This window comes from Echeneis naucrates, chromosome 21 (assembly GCF_900963305.1).
Source record: "Echeneis naucrates chromosome 21, fEcheNa1.1, whole genome shotgun sequence".
Lineage (NCBI taxonomy): Eukaryota > Metazoa > Chordata > Actinopteri > Carangiformes > Echeneidae > Echeneis > Echeneis naucrates.
The window spans coordinates 10,001-26,713 of NC_042531.1; the positions used below are offsets into that span (position 1 = coordinate 10,001).

The window sequence follows — 16,713 nt, forward strand, 5'->3', positions numbered from 1 at the left end:
TCTGTATCGTACCAGCAACCCACTGGTCTACTGCAAACACGCAAGACTAATGTGCGGGAGGTCGGGGTTCAAATACACCCACCCCCACAGGAAACTTTTCTCCCTACAAATGACTTTGAATCAGTGTCTTTCACCTCCTATATTAAGTCAAATGTTGCTATAATTACTAATGATTGTATTTCATCTTTCTCCTCTCAACCAGAATTCAACAACGTTACTTCCGGACCTGTTGGCACACTTTCACCCAATAAAAAGGAACAGAACCAGGAACAAAATAATAAAAAAATACTACAAATGGAGGGCAATCTCATGATGACAGGGTCCAATGAGGCCCAATTGGCCCCCAAGGAAACCCTATCTGAGCCCACCCAAAGTAAAATAGATAAAACTCAGATGTCCCACCAGTCTGAAACAATAAAAGATCATTTTGCAACCCTATCTTATGCCTCGACTACTTCTCAGAATCTGTTAAACGTACGCACTCTTCCCTCTCATGTGTCTGCTATTAAACAAAGTTATAAACCATCATACCACCTGGTCAGACCGCACAGGAAATTGATGGACTGGTCATTTAAACCCAAAAAACCCATAGTCCTACTTGGAGACTCAAACCTAAACCGCATTCCCCCGCATGATAACCCGGACATCCAGATAGATAGCTACCCGGGTGCAAACTTTTATCATTTCCTCAAAATCTGTGAGAAAACACCGGCGAACCCCAATACAAAAATACTCATCCTCTCTCTTGGTTTAAATAATAAAGACCAGGATCCTAAGCAAACTTCAATAAAACAATTGAAAGCCCTCTACAAAATCTTCCGTACCACTTTCCCGAATGCCGATATTTATTTTCCCATTCTGAACTTCTCAAAACAACTCACCCAAACACAACAATTTAACCTAACATTGATTAATAATACCATTGCCACTCATTTTCCCTTTTTGGTCGAAATCCCGCATGACACATTCAAAACAGAAGCGGACAATATTCATTGGACTTCTGCAACAGCTAAAACCATCTTTGCATCCTGGTGCATGCAACTAAATTTATAATATGCATCAATCCTAACCCGGTTAGACCACTCAATTCTCTATTTCCACAAATTACTAAAACATCCATCTCTTTGGATCAAAATCCCATAGCCACCAACCCGTCGGATACACTAACGCAACCGCTTACCCTGGCAGAACGTACGAAAGTACAACTTGCCACAGACTCCAATGTCCTCAATCTCTCATCCCTTCTTACACTTTCAATAACTGAAAAAAACTTATTGGAACGTGGTCTCTCCTTCATTCCCCGTCCTTTTAAATATGACTGGGAGGAACTTCGTAGGGACATCCATAACTATCATAGACGCCTCAAAATTTTGGATCACTTTCATAATAAACCTAACCATAATTTTCAATCTTTTATATATCCTTCTCATTGGGAACCTACTTTTGGACAGACTCACCCACAAATCCAAAAATTAATATTACGAGATCAAAAAACACTCAATCGTTTCCAACCACCGCCAGATACTAAAGATAACCTCCCTAAATCAGAACGTATAGCCCTAAAGAATCTAATTAAGAACCCAAATATAATCATAAAACCTGCTGATAAAGGCTCTAAGGTAGTTATCATGGACAGGCAACAATATCTAATTGAAGCCAATAGACAACTATCTAATACACTTCATTATAAATCAATACCAGATACAATCCAGAATAATACACAATTGGAAATACGGAAAATTATTCAAACATTGTATGTAAAAAAATTTATCTCTGCCAAACAACGCAATTTCCTCTCTGGCCCTAACACCCCACGGCCTAGATACTTTTATCTCCTCCCTAAAATACACAAAGACCCAAGCTCTTGGACTTGTCCCTACGAAGTTCCCCCCGGCAGGCCTATTGTATCGGATTGTAACAGCGCAACTTACAATGTAGCCCGCTACATTGAGCATTTTCTCTTTCCCCTCTCTATTAAACATCCAAGTTACATTAAGGATACATACCACTTTTTGGAATTAATTAAACCCCTGACCGTTCCTAAATCTACATATTTATTCACAATAGATATAGAAAGTTTATATACAAATATCAATACAGATGTTGGCATTCAGGTCATCAAATCAATTTTCCAAAAATATCCGGACCCTAAGAGACCAGACCTTGAGCTTCTACAGTTACTTACAATTTGCCTTAGAAATAATGACTTTACTTTCAATGACCAATATTATTTGCAAATACATGGCACAGCCATGGGCCAACGTTTTGCACCCTCTTATGCAAATATTTATATGAGCGATTGGGAACAAGGGGCCTTAGCCAAATGCCCTCTAAAACCCCTCTTCTTTTTTCGCTACCTTGATGACATCATAGGTGCATGGCCTCACGACCTGGATTCTTTTTCGGAATTTACACGTATTCTTAATAATCACCATCCTGCTATTAAAATCAAATCAGCAATAAACCTACATCAGGTTAATTTCTTAGACACAACAGTTTTCTTCACTGACATTAATTCAGTTTCCAAACAACTAATTACTAAGGTTTATTTTAAAACAACAGATACACATGCACTTCTACACAAAACTAGTTATCACCCAAAACATACCTTTGCAGGCATTATAAAATCACAAATAATCAGGTTTTATCGGATCTCCTCCCGCCCACAGGATTTTGAAACTGCAGTCCATACTCTTTTTACAGCCTTACGTAAAAGAAACTACTCTAAAAGATTCTTACGGAAAATTAAAAACTCTACCCTGGCTTCCCTCGCTCCCACTCGCTCTTCCACTATTTGTCCCACCTACACGTCAGATTTCAATTTACATTCCTTAACTACACCAACACCCCCACTCTGTCCACAATTTAAACACCTTCATTTTAACGAGGACTTATATACTTCTGAACAGTACATTCAACTCCCCTATGCCAAACAGGGCCTACCTTCTCGCTCTCAATTACCTCCCTCCCCCTTTTTTACCATACAGGCCCCCAGAAATTGGCCCAAAAACACCTCTCCAAATATTCTTCCCTTAATTTCCACCTTTTCTCACAAAATAACTGGACTACATAAACAGATTAAACAAAACTTTATTGGCTTACAGGAACACCATCCACCTCTACAAAATCATAAAATAACTCTGGCTTACAAAAAAAATCCAAATCTTCAAAACCTTCTGGTTAAATCCCTCTTCAGTTCACATAGAACACCATATACACTTCCTGAAGCCCGGTATTACAAGAATCGCAAATTCATTTCTAACCCCTACAACAATAAATCATCTCCATCATTTGGCTCCTTTTCACTACAGGACTCCAACATTATTTACATAATCACTTGCACGATCTGTCACAAACATTATATTGGAGAAACCCAGAATGCTTTAATCTCTCGCCTACAACAACATCTTCGTAACATTCGACTAAACAATATTAAAACACAATTGGTCATGCATTTTCAAACGCACCAAATTGAAAACTTAATTATCTCAGGTCTGGAGACTGGCGCCCTCTGGTCTTCTGGACAGAGAAAACATGCAGAACGATCATGGATTCAGAAGCTGGGAACATTAACACCCTATGGCCTCAATGAAACATGCTAAACATTATTTAGAATTTTGGGATATTGCTTAGACTATTCTTCCCCCACCTCAGATGTTGCCGTCTGGCTAGGAGCAACTTACCTCAGCAAACCCCCCCCTTATTATTATCATTCAACCCTTCTTTTTTTCCCCCCCCTTCCTTTTTTTTTTTTTTTTTTTTTTTTTTTTTTTTTTCTCCCTTACCTGGATCCCAACCCTGACCCCTGACCCTTCACCCTAAAGTTAACCCTAACCCACTTTTCCTAACCTTAACCTTCCTCACTCTTCACCAGATTTGTTTTTATCAGATAACCCCCTGTTCCCTCATCCTAACCTTAACCAATTCTATACAGTAACTCTTTAAACCCAACCCGCGCCCCCCCCTTCCCCTTTTTTTTTTTTTTTTTTTTTTTTTTTTTTTTTTTTTTTTTTTTTTTTTTTTTTTTTTTTCCCTTACCTGGATCCCAACCCTGACTCCTGACCCCTCACCCTAATCCTAACCCTAACCCACTTTTCCTAACCTTAACCTTCCTCACTCTTCACCAGATCTTTTTTTATCAGATAACCCCCTGTTCCCTCATCCTAACCTTAACCAATTTTACACAGTAATTCTTTAAACCCAACCCACGCCCCCTCCTTTTCCCCCCCCCTTTTTTTTTTTTTTTTTTTTTTTTTTTTTTTTTTTTTTTTTTTTTTTTTTTTTTTTTTTTTTTTTTTTTTTTTTTTTTTTTTTTTTCCTTCCCTTACCTGGATCCCAACCCTGACCCCTGACCCCTCACCCTAACCCTAACCCTAACCCACTTTTCCTAACCTTAACCTTCCTCACTCTTCACCAGATCTTTCTTTATCAGATAACCCCCTGTCCCCTCATCCTAACCTTAACCAATTTTACACAGTAATTCTTTAAACCCAACCCGTGCCCCCTCCTTTCCCCCCCCCTTCTTTTTTTTTTTTTTTTTTTTTTTTTTTTTTTTTTTTTTTTTTTTTTTTTTTTAACTCAAAATGAAAACCCTAAGTTAGCAAATAAGTCCAATTAAAGCATATCCCTACCCTAAAGGAGTCTTAACCCTTTTTTTTCCTATGTTCTTTATGAATTCAGGACCCCTATGGTTCTTTTGATTGTTCTTATAGGTCTTGCACTATTTTATCGTTTTTTTTTTTTTTTTTTTTTTTTTTTTTTTTTTTTTTTTTTTTTTTTTTTTTTTCAAATCTTTTTTATTATTTATTATTTTCCTTGCTTTTTCATCAATTGAGTATATCTATTCACTACATTTATTTTTAAATATTCACCAGTTTAGTTCTTTTCATCCCCCCCTTTTTCTTTTTTTTTTTTTTTTTTTTTTTTTTTTTTTTTTTTTTTCCCCTCCCCTCATTCCCTCGCACGGATCCCTTAAGACTTTAAACCCAGCAATGACCCACAGGCTAAAACCTCGCCTTGCCCCTAGCCGACTAGGGTTCAATTCCCCACTAGGACGGAATATAAATTTCTTTTTATGACATCACAGGAGATTAACTTAATCTTTTTACTAACTCCGCATGTTTTCGCATGTCCTTGTTCGTCTCATTTATTGCATGTACTCGTAAGTCTTCTTAATTCTTTTATGGCACTTAATCATTTTTTCATAATCATTATGTTCGGCATGTCTTGTCATTTTTTTAATATTTTTTATAACCACTCATAGATTTATTTTCCACATTTTACAGCACTTAATAATGTATTTTATTGAAAGGACCCCTTTCCTTTCTTTTATTTTTATATTTGTAGTACTTCATTCTATCTCTTTTTTAAAGCACTTATTTTTACAGCACTTCTCTATTAGCACTTTTAACTGTTACTAACCTAATTTTATCCCATAAATCTCCTTGTTTTAAGTTCCGTCTGTTTTTATTTTTAAAAAAAATTTTTTTCCCTTCAATAACTGGGATCCGTGTGACCGAGACGGCTCCTACTCACCTCCAAGTTAATGTATCACTTTACCCCAGCATATTTCTAACCCCCCTCCAACAGGTCCCCTTCTTTGCCCTACCTGGGGCTTGAACCCTGTCCCGCCGAGTGGAAGGCAAGAACCTTACCATCACGCCATCCTTCTCTGTCCTCATCTTCTTTCTTTTTATAGTTCAGCTGACCCGTTTTTTTTTTTTTTTTTTTTTTTTTTTTTTTTTTTTTTTTTTTTTTTTTTTTTTTTTTTTTTTAATATAAAAGTGCCATTTGAGAACCGGGTTGCTGACGGATCCGCTGGGGACTTGATCCCCTGTCTCTCGTTCCTGATTTGTTGGTGGTTCCACTGGACTACCAGCTCTTTTAGCTATTTGGTTGCTGTACCCATCAATACCCTTCCTTTTTTTTTTTTTTTTTTTTTTTTTTTTTTTTTTTTTTTTGCCTCTTTCCACTTCATCAAAAAGGGCCATTTGGGGACTGACCTTCTGTTGGACCCATCTGGGACTCGATCCGCTGTCTCCCGTTCCTTGGTTGTTTGTGTTGCCATTGGACTACCAACTCTCTCAGAGATTGGGTTATCTATATCCACAACAACCCTTCCACTCTCACCTTTTAATAATTTTTTTTTTTTTTTTTTTTTTTTTTTTTTTTTTTTTTTTTTTTTTTTTTCTCTCTTCTCCCTCTTTTTTCCCCCCAAAAAAAAGGGTCATCGGGGGACTGGCCTTCTGTTGGACCGGGTTGGGACTCGATCTGCTGTCTCCTGCTCCTTAGTCATTTGTGGTGCCACTTCACCACCACTTCTCTTAGGGAGCTGATTGTCGATTTCCACAACAACCTTCCCAACCTTTCCCCCCCCCCCCTTTTTTCCTTTTTTTTTTTTTTTTTTTTTTTTTTTTTTTTTTTTTTTCTCTCTTCTCTAGCTTTTATTAGTATTTTAGGAAAATCTATTGGTAGGCCCGTGCAATAACAATCCCATATGGAAACATAAACCTAAACCCTAACCCAACCCTAACCCTAACCCTAACCCTAACCCTAACCCTAACCCTAACCCTAACCCTATTGAAAATCCATTAAAAAACCATTCAAACCCTAAAAAAACATCATAATTTGCATATAAGACTTCTAAGTAAAAACGAAAACCTAAAACTCTAAAAACAAGTAAAAACTCAAGTGGGTGGAGTTAACAGAGAGTATAAAAAGCCACTGCAGAGCAGCTCTCTCATTTTCTTTTCGTTTCTTTTTGTTGGGGGGATGTAGCGTGCCATAGCCTGACGAAGACCCAATACCGTCGAAACGTTGCAACGGTACGCTACCTAAGGCCTATTTTGAGGGGTTTATTTTATTTCAATTATGATTATTTTATCCATTATTATGATTTAAATTAAAAAACAAAAAAATACAAAAAAATGTATATATAATAAAAAACAATTCTTATTAGCTGGGGAGGGGACTGGGGGGCCCCCCGGGTAGTGCGAGTGCCTCAGGGCCATCCCCTCACAGGGATGACCCTTGCCCTTTCCAAACCTAACCCTAACCCTAACCCTAACCCTAACCCTAACCCCTAACCCCTAACCCTAACCCTAACCCTAACCCTAACCCTAACCCCTAACCCTAACCCCTAACCCTAACCCTAACCCTAACCCTAACCCTAACCCTAACCCTTATCCTAACCCTAACCCCTAACCTTTTGTCTTATCCTGAACCTAAACCTAGCCTTATCCTAACCCTAACCCTAACCTTTTGCCTTATCCTAAACCTAAACCTAGCCTTATCCTAACCCTAACCCTAACCTTAAACCTAAAATTAGCCTTATTCTAACCCTAATCCTAACCTTTTTTCTTATCCTAAACCTAAACTTAGTCTTATCCTAACCCTAACCCTAACCTTTTGTCTAAACCTAAACCTAACCCTAACCCTAACCTTTTGTCTTATCCTAAACCTAAACCTAGCCTTATCCTAACCCTAACCCTAACCTTTTGCCTTATCCTAAACCTAAACCTAGCCTTATCCTAACCCTAACCCTAACCTTAAACCTAAAATTAGCCTTATTCTAACCCTAATCCTAACCTTTTTTCTTATCCTAAACCTAAACTTAGTCTTATCCTAACCCTAACCCTAAATTCTTATTCTAACCCTAACCCTATTATTATTATTATAAATAATTATTATGATGAATAATATTTTTTATATATACATATTTAAACAGATTGAATAAATAAATACATTATAAAAATAAAATGTTTTTATGGTATATATAAAACTATATAAATAGATTAAAAAATGTATAAATAATTTTTATAGATTTGAATAAATATTTATTTCATTATTTTGTTATTTTATTTTGAGTTAATACATTCAAGAACATTTATTTGCATGAAAAAACAAAAAAACAGACTAAAAAAGTAAATTGGGAAACTAAGAAACAAAGTTAACAAAAACCGATAAATAAGGAAAGCTTGTAGGAGGGTATAAAAGGGGAAGCACACATACAGACTCATTCTCTTTCTCACTTTCATAGGGACAACATCACACACATTTCTCTCTTGCACACATACATTTTCACATACACCCAAGCCTGAGGAAGACCGACAACTGTCGAAACGTCGCGATTGGGTGTACGACATTTAAGTTTCATTAAAAACAAATTGATTTATTTTATTTGAATAAAAAATAATTTCAATTTTTTTATTTTTTTATTTTTTATTTTTCGCCTTGATTATTATATACATATATTATTAATAAATACCTTATTTAATAAATAGTAATTTAAAATAAAAAATCATTACATAGAATAACCAAGGCGACATTACAGACATACATAAATAAATAAATAAATAAATAAATAAATAAGTAAAAACACTAAACAGAAAAATAAAAGACCCAATATGGGTCAATATGATGGAGGCTGGACGGTGGTGCAGTACGGTAGGGGGCGCCACCGTCAACCATTCCGGGACCAGGGTGGCGGAAGAATGTGGGGGAAGGACCGTGCCCCTCCTGTCCTCAATCGAGGACAGGCTCAGCCCTTCCGCCCTAACCCTAACCCTAACCCCTAACCCTAACCCTACCCTAACCCTAACCCTAGGTGTTATCTAACCCTAACCCTAATTTGGACTCTAACCCTAACCCTAACCCTAGGTTTATATAACCCTAACCCTAATTGGATGCTAACCCTAACCTTAACCCTAATTGGACTTCTAAAAATAAATAATTAATTATAATGATAAATCCCCAAAATTTGAACTAACCCTAATTGACCTGTCTAGCTCCACCCAGATTCCGGACTCGAAGCCTAACTAAATTTGGACCTGACACTAACCCTAAACCTAATAGCACGCGAACCTGACTCATCAACCCAATTTGGATGCCCGCTGCCTAGTCATTCATTGCTCCTGGGATGAGGACTGCCCCAGTGAAGCCCAAATAGAGAGAAAGTAAAAATTGCCCACGGGAAGAAGCATACCCCGAATGAGGCCAAATCGGACTATGGTAGTGCCGAGGCTAAGGAAAGAGGAGATGGCAGGATAGTGAAGCGAAAAGCGAGGGGGGACGAGGAAGAGAAGAACAAGGAAAGGAAGAAAGAAAAGAAAATGTAGTGGGATGGAAAGGAAGAAGCAGGAAGGAGAAAAAAGAGGGGAAATATGATTATAATATGAATAATAAATATGATTAAAAATTAATTAAAAATTGGATATATATTAAAAACAGTAACTTGGTGATCTATACTCACCCGGGGACTCACCTAAAAGAAAAAAAGAAAAAACAGAAAATTAATACAAATATACTTACCTGGAAACCTGTGAAAGAAAAATTAAATAGAAAAAATTATACTCACCTGAATTAATTACCTGGATACTTACCTTAAAATTTACCTGAAAAAGAAGAAAAAACAAGTTAAAAACAGTTATAATTGGAATAAAATTACAAGTAAAACTAAGTAAAAATATAAAAAGGACTAAAAATTGGGTTAAAAAAACTATGTATAAAAAATTATTGATATAAATATGAAAATTGATATTAAAATAAGGCCTAAAAATAATTAAAACTATAAATAGTATCATCCACAATTGATTTGCATTAAAATTCTATAAAAAAATCTATTAAAACCATTGGAATACAAAAGAAAAAAGAAAAAAACTAAAACCGCAAATTGGAAACTAAAAAACACATTCGGTAAAAACAAAACTTAAGAAACAGCCAAAGTGGGAGGAGTCAGGAGCGTATATAAGGAGAAGCGGCTCCAGCTCCTTCATTTCTTTTTTGTTTTCGGGGGGAGCACACACCAGAAGCCTGAAGAAGACCTAATCAGGTCGAAACGTCGCGGCGGTGTGTGTGGGGAATGGCCTTTTTGAATGGGAATTATTTCTTTTGATTATTTTATTCGTTTTTTATTATAATTTAATTTAAGTTAAAATAAAATAATAAAAAACAAAAAAACAAAACACGACTCAGTAAGGGGGACCAGGGGGTCCCTGGGGAGTGCGCGTGCACTAAGGGACCATCCCCCAGGGGATGGCGCCCTTCTCTTTCCCAAAACCTAACCCCCTAACCCCCTAACCCTAACCCTAACCTAACTCCAACCCTAACCCTCAAACCTAACCCTAACCCACTTAGGCGATCGAAGGAGAAACACCTTTACAGCCATTAGAAGCCACAACTTATTTTCTTTTGTCTTTTTTGTGTGCCATAGGCCTGAAGAAGGCCCATAAAGGGTCGAAACGTTGCCGGAGGCACACACTCACATACATTAATACATTCATACAAATAAATACATTCATACACACATACATAATTTAAATACATATTTAAAAACAAATTATTATATATATTTTTTTTTCATATTTTATTTTTCTTTTATTTTTTGACAATAGTTTTTCCTTCTCTAAATTTTTGGGAAGTGTTTTTAGTTGGTTGAAAATAATTTAAAGTGTAAAAAAAAAAATAAAAAAATAAAAAATAAAAAATATTAAAAAAATAAAAAAATAAAAATAACTAAAATAAGATCTCTTTAAAAATGGGCGACGCCCAACTTCAATGGACAAAGGTCCACTACGGGAGGCACAAGCCCCGCCCCCCTGGTGGTCCTTTTTTTGTGGGGCAAGGGAGACAGGGAAGGTGGGGGATGGACTGTGCATTTCCGGTTCCTCCTAGGAGGATACCGGTTCCTAATCCCTTACCTAACCCTAACCCCTAACCCTAACCCGTCCTAGACGCTCGGGGGTGGCGTCCGCCAAACATAATTCGGGGGCGCTGAACGCGCTGGTCCTGGTCCCGTGTCTCTACGACCTTCCGTTCCCGAGATATGCACTTGTCGTAACGGGAAGTGACGTATCTCCCGAACGGAAGCTCGTACGGACTCGGGGGTGGTACCGTTGGAAAGGGCTTACCCGAATTAGTGGGGCTAGAGCTTGGTTTCGTGTCTCTATCACCTTCCTATCAAAAGTTATTCAAGAATGTCTAATCCTCAAATGTCTAATCGTGGTAATCATCCCTATTCCCTAACCCTAACCTAACCTCAGTTGTTTATATATATTATTTTTTTTATTTTTTTTATTTTTTTTATTAGACAAATAAATAAATAACAAAGACCAAAAGTATAAAGCACAAAAAAAATAATAAAAAGTACAAAACACAAAATACACACAAAACAAAAACATAATGGATGGTTGGACGGTGGTGCAGCGTGGCAGGAGGCGCCAGCGCACCCGCCAACCCAACTGGGACCAGGGGTACGGGAGGTCCTATGGGTGGAAGGACCGTGCACACTTCTTCCCCTCCAGGGGAAGAGCTTCAGTCCCCAAACCTAACCCCTAACCCTAACCCTATTTTTATAAGTTAAAAAACTACAAAAAAACTTAAAATATAAATAAATAAGTCATAATAAATAAGAGTTAAAAATAATTTTTATTTCATTTTATTTGGGGATTAGGGTTATGGTTAATATTGATAGGGAAGAAAAGAAAAAAAGTATTAAGGATAAAACCGAAAGATGAAATAAAGCGAAAAGCAAAAAGACAAAATAACATGAAAAACAGAGGGTATAAAAAGGAGACGCTCAGGAGCAAAATTCCATTATCAGCTTGACTGTTGAGCGGTATACATCACCCAGCCATTCCTTTATAAGAGTTTTTTGTGTGCTTTTTTTATAAATTTTTTTTATTTTTGGACCTGAAGAAGACCCATTGAGGTCGAAACGTCGTCCTTTTTTGTTTGTTTGTTTTAGAGCACACCTTCTTTAGTTCATTAAACAATTTTTAATTTTAATTATTTTATTTTTTTTTTGAATAAATAAATAAATAAATAAATAAATAAGTAAAAAATCATATATAAAAAGGAAAGGTACCCTCTATAAATGGGTCCTTTCTTGGAGGAGGGTTGGACGCTGGTCCAGCGGGGCAAACGGGGCCGCCAGCGGACCCGTGAGCCTGCTGGGGACCAGGATAGGGGTTGGTCCAGAAGAGAGGGGTGGATGGAGCGTGCACCTCCCGCCTCCAGATGGAGACGTGTGCAATTCCCCTACCCTAACCCTGGATGAAAAACGGATCTTAAAAAACATCTAAACACTTTTCATGATTGAGATTCAGTTAAAAAACAAAGTTAAACACCAACTTGAATTCTAAAGACAGTCTAACTAAAGAACTAGAGTGTGTGGAGCTCAGGAGAGTATTTAAAGCCGAACAGCAGCAGAGCTCTCATTTCTTTTCTGTTTGTTATGGGGGAAACATCATAGTGCACCAAGCCTGAAGAAGACCTAAGGCAGTCGAAACGTCGTGACAGTGCACATACAGGCCTAATTTTGTTTCTGTTTTTGGGGGGGGGTTATTTGATCTATTTATTGATTCATTCATTTAACTCTAACTTTGATTTACGAGAACAGGGGACTTCTGATTACACTAACTTTTGAACTTTTTAATTGTATATAAGGATTTTTTAAGCATGTTGTGGTTTGTTATCAATTTTTAGCACTTTTTACTAACCCTCTTCTTTGCATAGCACTTAAATTCCCCTGCTCCCGTTCCCTAGAGCCCCCTTTGAAATTAAATTGTCTTATTGTCCATTTTTTAACTTGTCATTTTTTTTATTCTTTTATTTATATATTTATTTATTTATCTTTTTTTTTTTTTTTTTTTCTTTCGGCTTCTATCTACGGGAAAATGGTACTCCCAATATTTATTAACTCCTCAACTTGTTATTGATTTCATTACTATACAAAAGGATGTTGAAGCATGTTGTGTGTGTTTTATATATACTTTTTTACTAACCCCCCTCTTTACAGCACTTATTCCCCTATGTTCCAGGTTTTTGTTTTTTTTTGTTTTTTTTCCTCTCCTTATCCCATCTTGACAATAAATCTGCCCTACCCCTCCAAATAGCCTCATGGTTAAAACCCAGGCCTTCCACTCAGGAGACCTAATAAATAAATAAATAAGTTAAAAAATCAAACATTAAAAGAAAGGTACCCTGTGCAGATGGGTCCTTTCTTGGAGGAGGGTTGGACGCTGGTCCAGCAGGGCAAACGAGGCCGCCAGCGGACCCGTGAGCCTACTTGGGACCAGGATGGGGGTTGGTCCAGTGGGTGGATGGAGTGTGCACACCCCGCCTCCAGACGGAGACGGGTGCAATTTCCCTATCCTAACCCTATCTCTGATTGCCTGTGACTTGTCATCCTCAATTCCAAACCCTTTGAACAACTACAGCAACACACAGATTCACCAAAGTATTCTGTGTCACTATTGCCAGAATAATTTTTAATAAGTAGGAGAGGAATCTCGGAGAAAGCAGGAAAATAAGGGAAAAAAGCAAAGCAGTTCCATATTTTCCAAGTAAATGATACTCTGGAAGTACATTAGAAGAAAACAGGAAGGAAGCAGGTCCACCGAGTCCTTTCCACTCTGTCAATGTGGGGGTAACGGTAATAAGGTGAACACGCATGTTGCTTCATCCAGCCGTGATGTGCTTGATGAAAGCTGGAAGACACAGACTTCTGGTGTCAATAATTCACAGGCCTGTGCTTATGTTTTGTTTTAAGTGTTGTGTTACCTTCGTAGTTGATACATCCATTACCATCTTCCTGTCTTGCTAACAGCTGCTCCACTTCTCTTTCAGTCATTCTCTCTCCTGAGAATATGTTCACAACACAAACTCACAACTTTTCAGAGACGTGTATTCATGAGGTACAATGATCCTGAGGATTTTCCTATTACTAAACAGCATTGCAGTGCTTCAGGGTTTGATAAGGAAAGCATCATTCAAAACAACAACTGTTACTGTGGAAAACAACCATAACTCATATAACTCTAAGTAATTTGAAACTTCTGTACCTATATGTTAGGTTTCAGGTTTCAGCTAATCAACAAGACCTTTGCATGAACCTGGAGATGGGCCTCTTGAACCCCCATATAAGGATGTAGTTAAAATTATCTGGAACAGGAATGCAGTCAAAAGCCTGATATAACTGTTGTGCAGAACTCTGTGCTCTTTTGAGACACTGCTTGTATCTTCCTGTGTGTAAGTTGTCTCCTAAATTGCACAATATACTTATTCCTTCCAAACAATCAGTGCTCTTTGTGTTCTTACTAAATTGTTATTCAGAGTGCTTTAAGACAAAACTTCCACAACAGGGTCCAGTATGTGACCAGAGCCAAGTCCAGCTTTATCTCATCAAGGCAATGATGTCAAACATCAAACCAAAATGGCCCATCATACCCAGAGTGACCAGAACGTGTCTCAGCTCCACTCCCATCACTGTCCCATTACCCTCCTTGTCAAAGACTCTGAGGCCTTCTACAAAATCTTCGTATGTTCCCTGTTAAACCAATGCACGCATTAACACAGGAAGTAAAAGTTAAATTGTTTAAACAATGGATTAAATTATTACACTCTGACCTGGACAGTTGGAAAATCATCTCACCTTGTCTTTGGACTGAGACACATGTTGTAGCATTGGCAGAAAAGTCTCAAAGTCAACCAGTTTACTGTCCATTTCTGTCCAGGAACAACAAGAGCAGATTGCGAGCTGTGGGGGAGGGCTACATCATACCTTTTAATTATACAATAACTGGGCATACCCTCAGGTTTGGGCCATCCCAGCACTCGCAGGACTGCAGCATTGGTTGGATTCTGACCAAGAGCCCTCATCACATCTCCACACTGTGAGAAAGAGATCTTCATCTCGTTTCCTGGAGATCTGTCAAATAGCTGGAAGGCCTCTTTAAACTCTATACAAAAATACTTCACATTACTCACTAGTCAGATACACACAAGGACTTCATTTCAGGGACACAACATATTGTGGTCAATGTGATGGGTCAGACTACATATGGTTTGGATTTGGGTCATGTTGTGATCAGATTTTTTTTTCTATCCATGTGCCATTGAAAATGTATGAATTGGAATTTGACTTAATCCATGCAGTGCATCCACAGGTAAAGTAAATCTATCAACCTTGGAAAGCTTGTCTAAGTTACCTTTTCCTCTTAATTCATTTACACTTAAACATGCTTTCTCTTTTCTTCATTGTGACACTGTCAGAATCAGCTGCTCTGAATATTTAGGGAGAAGGAGACCTGTGTAGAATCCAGATTCAGGCCAAAGGGTTAGGGTTAGGGTTAGGAAGCAGAGCAGCAGATGTTTACAGCTTCCGTCATTTGACCCTACTTCATGATGTCATGACCATTTTTTATTGTTTGGATGAAGAGACACTGAAGTGTCGCAATTCACAAAGTGTGTATAGTTGGAAAAAAATACAAAGACAAACACAGAACATTTTCAGCTCATAATACTAGCAGTACTACCTGTGTGCATGTGTGTGTGAGTGTTACCTTCAACCTGATCAGCACTGAACTCAATCTGAAAACAAGAAAACCCTTGGTCACAGTCTGATTGTTGTATTCAGAGAAAAGTTGCATCTGCTTCTTGTTTCATTTGTTTCAGGTCTGTCTATTAAACTTTAACTTTTCATTGGTTTGTCTTTGTAATGTCTGTTTATCAGCGGAACTCATAAGTTGCAGTGCAGGCCCAAGAGAAACCAAATCCTATTCAGCTGTGACTTTACATCCAATCATCAGTGAAATTATCCAACCTGCTCCAAACTGACTATTTTATAATCTGACTTCAGGAAAAAACAACAGGAAGAAACAGGAAGGGAGGAATGGAGAGAAGCTGAGAGAAACTTTTACCTCCCTTTTTGCTCACAGTGTAGAGAAAAAAATTCAAATGAAATAATTGAGTACAGTACACATCTCCAACTACTCCAGTTGCTGGGGGGGGGGTAAGATGTACACAAACAGACAAACCTTGATTTGAGGGTCGTAGTCTGGTTCTTTTGCTGCCTCCAGTTTCACTGCTTCCTTCCTTTGTTCTGGTTTCTTTGGGGCCATGATAAAATTTAAAAACCAAGAATGGAATCAGTTAAAAAAGTGAAAAATAATGGCGAGGAAGGGGGGAGTGAACAGAGAAAATCCATCTGTAAGACAAGTTATATACTCTTCATCTGTCCATCAGCTCCATTTATGGTCAGAGAATTTACTAATTAACAGATTCTCTTAGGAGTTCTCATGAAGATGGACAAACTGTAAATAGATCTGAAACTAATTCTACAATCCTCTACTGGAAACACTTCTACTCACACCACCTTAAATAGAAAACATCTCCTGTTCTGTACCAGACCAATGAAGAGCATACATCTGCTGACAACTCCTTAAATAGAAAACATATTTTATTTTGGATCCCTTTCAATAAAACCTTGTTTTTTCTGTGTATTTGTCAAAGATACAACTGGGGAGTATTCCAGGTAGGAGGTTCTACAAAAATCTGAGTCGGTCCCTGAACTCTGAGTTGACTTACTCTGAGATGGGGAAACTCTGAGTATCCAGTTCCAGAACAGCTGATCTGAGTTGGTTTATTCAACTCTGAGTATGTTCACTTTGAGTTGCACGCGTGCACAACCTCTATAAAAAACCATCAGCGTTGGAGCCCCGATACCATGAGTCACCATGACAACCAAGGAAAAAAAAAGATCAGGTTATTTCAACCCAATGGAGTTAGAGGTCTTAATTCTGACCGATGGAGAGGATGAGCACATACTTCACTGTAAAGGCTTCGCTGCAGCACAGAAGGAGGAACAGTGTGAGAAAAAATTACTACCCGAGTCAACACATAAGTTTGGATGTACTCTTCGAATGATTTTACATT

The 16,713-nt window shown here is 37.7% G+C and overlaps 1 protein-coding gene across 1 annotated transcript; it reads right to left on the reverse strand.

Moving 5' to 3' along the window:
- Positions 1-13,458: 13,458 nt before the first annotated feature.
- Positions 13,459-15,899, reverse strand: LOC115061478 (myosin light chain 4-like). Its single transcript, XM_029529822.1, has 7 exons — positions 15,816-15,899; positions 15,342-15,369; positions 14,589-14,738; positions 14,432-14,505; positions 14,227-14,326; positions 13,561-13,638; positions 13,459-13,487 (listed from the first exon to the last, which is right to left on the reverse strand). The coding sequence occupies exons 1-7, from the start codon at positions 15,897-15,899 to the stop codon at positions 13,459-13,461; spliced, it is 543 nt and encodes a 180-aa protein (XP_029385682.1).
- Between the last annotated feature and the right edge of the window lie 814 nt (positions 15,900-16,713).

Coding starts and splice junctions, on each gene's coding strand:
- LOC115061478 (XM_029529822.1), bottom strand. CDS start 15,899: ATGGCCCCAAAGAAACCAGAACAAAGGAAGGAAGCAGTGAAACTGGAG. Junction 13,639..14,226: donor ACACGTTCTGGTCACTCTGG/GTATGATGGGCC, acceptor ACATATTCTCAG/GAGAGAGAATGACTGAAAGA. Junction 13,488..13,560: donor TGGATGTATCAACTACGAAG/GTAACACAACAC, acceptor TGTGTCTTCCAG/CTTTCATCAAGCACATCACG.